The sequence below is a fragment of the Myodes glareolus genome, chromosome 8, assembly GCF_982192425.1.
Source record: "Myodes glareolus chromosome 8, mMyoGla1.1, whole genome shotgun sequence".
NCBI classification, from domain to species: domain Eukaryota; kingdom Metazoa; phylum Chordata; class Mammalia; order Rodentia; family Cricetidae; genus Myodes; species Myodes glareolus.
Genome location: NC_142033.1, coordinates 34580117 through 34587426, shown reverse-complemented (window position 1 = coordinate 34587426; position 7310 = coordinate 34580117). Strand labels below are relative to the sequence as shown.

At 45.3% G+C, this 7310-nt stretch overlaps 1 protein-coding gene across 1 annotated transcript; it reads left to right on the top strand.

Annotated features, from left to right (window-relative positions):
• Positions 1–1530: 1530 nt before the first annotated feature.
• On the top strand, positions 1531–7284 carry Slc10a4 (solute carrier family 10 member 4). The gene is made up of 3 exons (XM_048415021.3): positions 1531–2303; positions 2997–3207; positions 6419–7284. Exons 1-3 carry the CDS (start codon positions 1714–1716, stop codon positions 6929–6931), a joined length of 1314 nt encoding a protein of 437 aa, XP_048270978.1. The 5' UTR covers positions 1531–1713; the 3' UTR covers positions 6932–7284.
• Positions 7285–7310: the final 26 nt, after the last annotated feature.

Here is a 7310-nt window from a genome sequence, read left to right as displayed (position 1 = left end):
GACATTCCCACGCTGGCTTGTACAACTCAACTGGCCATCACTGCTGTGGACATTCCTGGGGTATTCACTCCTCCTTAGGAGATACACTCTGTTTAGCAGCCGTCCTTCCCTTTGACAGGCATGGAGGGAGGGGCTCCTCCTTGCTGCCGCTCCATTCCTATGAACCCTGATTTGATTTGTTTGGGGATTAGCCTGTCTGAAGGTAAAAGTCTCCGCACTTTGTTTCATTTCAGTTCTTTAATCCCAGGACTGAGTCTTGACTTCACAACACTTCATAAATCTGCGACCATGGAAACATCTTCTCTCCACCTGTCAATGACTTTTTAAAATTTTTAAAAATGTTATAAGCTTTATTTTATACATACATATATATATATATATTTAAAAACCCTTGCAAATATATAAAAATTCACATACCAAAACAAACCAGACCCAAAGTCTATACTACTTAGCCAACAGTTAGAATAGGCACTTGCAACAGAAGCTGCCAATAGCTTTCTTAATACACATTTTTTTTTCATGGAGACTTTTCTCAAACCATTGAGTTAGGCACTCAAGAACTAGGGGAAGCATAGGTGTCCTTCTGCCTCTGATTGTAGGATTCAGACCATGACACAGGATAACTGGTTGGCAACAAGCAACTGAGTATTTCAAAACGGGGATTGGAGAGGATTCAGTGTTCCTAACCAGAGACATTGCAAATGTGTGCTGCCAATGGCTATGATCTGGTCATTAGCTCAGTGTGTGTGATTAAAATGTTATACCACACACAATAGGAATGTACAATTGCAATGTGTCAATAAACAACTTTCAAGGGAATTTGTAGACAGAGTATCCAGCCCATGGGTTTGCCCTCGTTCTGAAGCAGCACCAGGCTGAAATATATGATCATTATTATTGCTTTTTATTCCGAGACTGAACATAAAAGCTTACCATTTTTGTTTGCAAATTCGGGCCAAATGCATGTGCTGCTTCCAGACTGGATCACGTGGAGCCAGGCCCCTCTATGTGTAGAGCTGTGGACCATTTAAATTCTTTATATATATGACTTATGTGTACTTAGATAAGCATTTTTTTTTTTCCATTTGATGAGTCTGGCTCTCTAGATTTCATTACCAAAAGACCGTGTTCTGGCGTGTGACCGCCAGGCAGGGTGACTAAAGATAATTGTGTACTGTGTATTTGGAGAACCTAGGGGAAAGCGTTTGGAGTGTTTTCATCATAAAGAAACTTTACATATTGAAGGAGATACGTTCAACATAATTTGACAAGCGTGTACATATATCCAAACATCACGTGGGACTTCGTGTTCAAATTTTACCTTTGAACTAGATAAAATATTTTTAAAATTAAAAAGAAGCAGGGCCATCAGAGAATTTGATGGGCAGCTAGGCCCGGTCTTCTCCGCCCTCTTGGGCTTTGTCGGGTCTTTGTTCCGCCCCTGGCTGCGCTGGTACAGAAGCACTTAGCTATGATTAAAAGGAGGGGACCGGGCGGCAGGGCGGGGCCTGCGGCGCGGGCGGCGACAGGGTGCGGGCTGCGTGATGCTCAGTGCCAGCCGCCGGGCAGCATGCACACAGGAGCGAGGACCGGCTCGCCGCACCGACGCCACGGGTACGCCTGACCAGACAGACAGGTGGCGGGGACCGCAGGACCGAGGGAGGAGGCGCAGCCGGGGACAGTCCCCGCAGACCGTGCCTCAGCGACAGCGCCATGGACGGCCTGGACAACGCCACCCTGCTCCTTGACCCGTCCTCGCTTCTGCCTGACAACTTCACCCTGTCGCCCAACGCCAGCAGCCCGAGCACCGGTACCCTGTCGCCTCTCACTGCCGCCTCCAGCCCCGGCCCCGGGCTCAGCCTCGCTCCGAGTTCGAGCATGGGTTTCAGTCCCGGGCCGACCCGGACCCCAGAGCCCACGAGCAGCAGCTTCGCAGGCAGCTGGGCGGGCCATGGCTCCTCCGCCTTCCCCCGGCCCTGGGTCCCCCACGAGACCCCGTTCTGGGACACACCGCTCAACCACGGGTTGAACGTGTTCGTGGGAGCCGCCTTGTGCATCACCATGCTGGGTCTGGGATGCACCGTGGACGTGAACCACTTCGGGGCACACGTCCGGCGGCCCGTGGGCGCGCTGCTGGCGGCGCTCTGCCAGTTCGGCTTCCTGCCGCTGCTGGCCTTCTTGCTGGCCCTCGCCTTCAAGCTAGATGAGGTGGCCGCGGTGGCCGTACTCCTGTGTGGCTGCTGTCCGGGTGGAAATCTCTCCAACCTTATGTCCCTGCTGGTGGACGGTGACATGAACCTCAGGTATGGCCGCTTTCTCACCCCAGTCCAAAGAGTTCTCAGTAAGAGGGGTGTGTGGAGCTCTTTGGGATGAAATACTGAGGAGGGAAGAATAAAGGGGCGGAAGATACGGAGGTTTGGCTTTGAAATCCTAGCGCACGCTTAGAGATTGGTTGTCAGTGGGGGAAGATGTAGACCCGGATCTAGCTGGTAACGGCCCTGGGATTTCACGCATAGCCCCTTCCCGGAGGATCAGGCCCCTTTAGTAACGGTGTCTCTAGTAACTGGAAGGCAAAGAGAAGAGGGAAGTTTGAAACTAGAACTCAATGGAATGCAAAAAGCCAGTCAGGACTGTAGTCCCATAAAAAAGTCATCTCTTAAGGAGTGCCACGTAACTGAGCTTAACCCAGCACGTAGCATCCACCTGTGTCAGCATCGCAGGGTATTTGGCAGGATTAAAAGAAAAGGTTTCATGTCCTCAGAATCAATCAGTTTCCAGGCTTTATGAGGTTCAGGGCAGCCGTCCTGGGTCCTAGGTCATTGTCTTGGCTGGGATTCGTGTTTTTATCACAGCAGGATAAAACAGACTCTCTGCAGACTTCAGCCCTGAGACTTACAGCGCCCCCTTCTCCCTTTCCCTCTCTAACAGGTAAGGAAAGACGAGGCTGACCTTCTGGCTCAGAGCCCTTTCTGACTCTGTTCACACCTTTTTTGCAGCATCATCATGACCATTTCCTCCACGCTTCTGGCCCTGGTGTTGATGCCCCTCTGCCTCTGGATCTACAGCCGAGCTTGGATCAATACCCCTCTGGTGCAGTTGCTCCCGCTAGGGGCAGTCACCCTGACTCTGTGCAGCACTCTCATTCCCATTGGGCTGGGCGCCTTCATTCGGTACAAATACAATCGGGTGGCTGACTACATCGTGAAGGTAAGGTCCCTCTTCCCTGCCAGCGGCACCTACCAAGAGTCTGGTCTCTGAAGAGGAATTGTCATGTTAGGAGGTTTGGAAAGCAGGGAAGAGAACAAAGAACTTTCAGGCACACACTTAAGTTTATACGACAAGCCTAATTAATGACAAGCCTCAGTGGGATAATAGGTCTAATTAAGTCCCAGCAAAAGCTGGGAATAAGGGTGCAGACTGTAATCCCAGCACTCAGACACAGTAGGGTCTGGAATTTGAAACCATTCTGGATTACAAAATTAGAGCCTGGCTCAATCCCTTCCTTATTGTTTCTCAGTCTTTGGGTCGGAATCCCTTGGTTAACTCTCTAGCTCCAAACATATTTACATTACGATTCATAATAGTAGCACAGTTACAGTTATGAAGTAACAGTGAGAATGATTTTATGGTTGGGGATCACCACAAGATGAGGAACTGTATTAAAGGGTCACAGCATTAGGAAGGTTGACAACGATTGCTCTACCACATCTGAAAAGTAACAATAGTGTAAGAGATATTAGTACTCATAGTGGGGATACACTCATGGGCACGCAGTGCAATCAAATGGCAAGCACTTCAGGGCACAATGGCACATGCCTTTAATCCAAGCACTTGAGAGGCAGAAACAGGCAGATCTCTGTGAGTTCAAGGCCAGCCTGGTCTACAGGATGACTTCCAGGACAGCCAGAGCTACATAATGAAAACCTGTCTCAAAACAAACAAAACAACAAGATGGCAAGCACTTCTCACTAACTGAATAGGACTAAAATTCAGAGCAGATTGGATAAAATTATTCAAAATATTTTATAATGCATTAGAATATTTTCAGTGGAACTCTAATGCTGAGGAAACAAAACCTGAAACAAGTACCCTTAAATAACATAATTTAAAAAGTCGAAATTAGCAGGACATTGGGTCAATATAACAGAAGACACAGAATGCTGGTCTCAAAGCACAGAACAAAACTGGGTTCTGGGTAGTGTGAATTCTGTTGTCATATCTAAACCTGCGCATCTTTCATCTTTTCTGTCACATCATTTTATATGGATTTTCAAGTTAATGAAATCATGAGGGATTACTATTACTAGGGAATATTTCTAACAGTGCTTTATTGTAGAAAGGAGCAGCGGGCTACACTTTTTTTTAAAAAAAAAAAAAACAGACATTTTATCAACATATACTTTCAATAGTTGACCAGAAAATTTTAATTAATTTTAATTCTTTTGAAAAGTGAAAGAAGGTGAAAACAAAACCAAAATGTTCAGTTTTCAGAAGTAAGCTAACTAAAATACACAGCTAACGAAAGCGCAGAGACAAGGTTTCTTTAGACAATGGGGGAAAAGAACCATTTCAGTATTACAATTATGGAGACTTCAGAATACAGAAAGTTTTATCTTTATTGACTTATTTTCTACTTATACAGAGAAGTCAACTTTCCCTAGCAAGAGAAAAAGAGCATTCAGTTCTGCACACAGATCTAGCTCCAAGAAATCCTATGAGTAGCCAACATAGAGTATAATAAACACCTACACACACACGCACGCACACACACGCGCGCACACACACACACATGTACGCAGCATCTCTCCATGGATGGTCTTGCGATGCATTTAGTTAGCTCAACCATTCAGCTACGGTTTTATTATTAACTCGATGGCAATTACCATGAAAGTTAAGGAATTCCAGGAGCAAAACGAGGAACTGAAGCTCTAAAAATAGAAGAAATGTATTAAATACGGCAGTTATGGTGGGTTGGTCTCACTAGAAAGATGAGGCTAAAATGATCACTAAGCTCTTGCAAACACTTAAAATGAGCATTTGCTCCCATTGCCCACCCATGGGACTTTTTCATCTTTTCTTTCTTCTAGTTTTAAATTTTAAATTGCTCCAAGGAACTTTGTAGGTAGAATCCTCAGATGAAGAAATGGTATTCCTGTCAGTGCTTTTAAAATGGTACACATTATAAATTAATAAAAAAGTTGATTTGTAATAGTTCACTGACAGCTGTGTATGTATTTTCATATGCCGTAGGAAAATATTTCAATATCTTCTAGAGTAGAGTTTTTTGATCAGCCTAGATCAATTAAAAAAATTTTTTTCCCCAAGACAGGGTTTTTCCGTGTAGCCCTGGCTGTCCTGGAGCTCACTCTGTTAGACCAGGCTAGCCTTGACCTCAGAGATCCACCTACCTCTGCCTCCCAATTGCTGGGATTAAAGGGGTGTACCAGCACCTCCTGTTCAATTTTAAATATTTTCAAAAAAGCATCAAGTCCATGTCAATCCCAGAGGCTTCAGCAGGATTTCATCTCTCCCCTGCTCTCTCGGAGAGGCGGAATTTACTTCAGCTTTCTTGGAATTGATAGTGCCCTCACGCCTTATGGAAAAAGCACAACTTCACTACCTATCTCCATGGGACTAGGGACATTTTTAGATTTCTTCCTCATCTCTGTGCACCCTCTTTTACTTGAGTGAGGAAATGTACCAGTCAGAACAGTGAGAGGGCGCATTTCACCCAACCAATAGCAGGATTCCTGAAACCTCCCTATTGTAACACTTCCTAAGAATCATTAGAAGCTGAGTCAGAAGATTTTTTTCATGAACAATTCCAAGAGTAGAGTTGCAGAATTATGAAGAATTCATCATATCTTATACCTACATTGTTCTCTAATATAATGAGTTGATAATTTTTTCATTGATATCAATGAGCAATTATCAGTATCGATGGTATGGTCAGTCATTTTTTGGAACTGTACTTTGAAAGTTAAAAATGTCCTAAACTAAGTTAATTTTTATTGTAAACTTAACAGCCTTTTATCTCATGTAAAATGAGAACTAATTTCATGTGGAAAGCACAGGGTTCAGGAGAGGTAAAGATTAAGTTGTCCAGTCTAGTCCTCAGTCCATAGCTAGGTTCTTGGGTTCAATTCTAGCTGCTCCATTTTAAAGAGCCATGCATGCCAGTAAATTAAACACATTAAAAGTCGTATGACCTAGGCTAAGAGGCTGAGGGACAGTCTGCCTAGAAACAGTAACCCTCCCATGATCACTAGTTTATCATTTGAAAGACATTTTAGGAGTAATCTGTTCTTATATTGATCCATCCGATATGAGCTCTGTGTAGGAGGTAGCATCCCCTTGCCTGAATTCTTCCTCGATGATGTCATTGCTGATGGTTCTGCCTATCTACTGTCTCTTCTAGGTTTCCCTGTGGTCTCTGCTAGTGACACTGGTAGTCCTCTTCATAATGACTGGCACCATGTTGGGACCTGAACTGCTGGCTAGTATCCCAGCAGCTGTTTATGTGGTCGCCATTTTTATGCCCCTGGCAGGCTATGCCTCGGGCTACGGCTTAGCCACTCTCTTCCACCTTCCCCCCAACTGCAAGAGGACTGTCTGTCTGGAAACGGGAAGTCAGAATGTGCAGCTTTGTACGGCCATCCTCAAACTGGCCTTCCCGCCACGCTTCATAGGAAGTATGTACATGTTTCCCCTGCTCTACGCCCTCTTCCAGTCTGCAGAAGCAGGGGTTTTGGTTTTAATATACAAAATGTACGGGACTGAGATATTGCATAAGCGAGATCCCCTGGATGAAGATGAGGACACAGATATTTCTTACAAGAAACTGAAAGAAGAGGAAATGGCGGACACCTGCTATGGCACAGTGGGAGCCGAGGACTTAGCAATGGTGGAAACTACCCAGACCTCCCTCTGAACGTGGGGAGAGAGAGGCACAGGGAGCCTCCGTGCGGCTGAATTATCACTTCCTATTTATGCCCTGTGGTAGCTCATAGGGGTCACATCCAGGATAACGATGGGTTCACATTTCGTGTAACAGATTTGATGGTCCCACTGTAACGTTGTATCTCAGTATTAACCATGTGTTTTTATAAGTCACCAGTGTTCCAGTATTGCTTGCACCTGGGTCAGCTAACGCGCACCTCCGCTGGTTAAGTGTGCTGTTTGGTTTTTGCCATTTCCACGGCCGTTGCTACAGATAAACACTGTATTAGGAAAAGGGGGCTGGATGTGTAGATGTCTGGTACATATCTGAGTAAAACTGTAAACCAAAAACACGTGTTTGCTCAACTTAC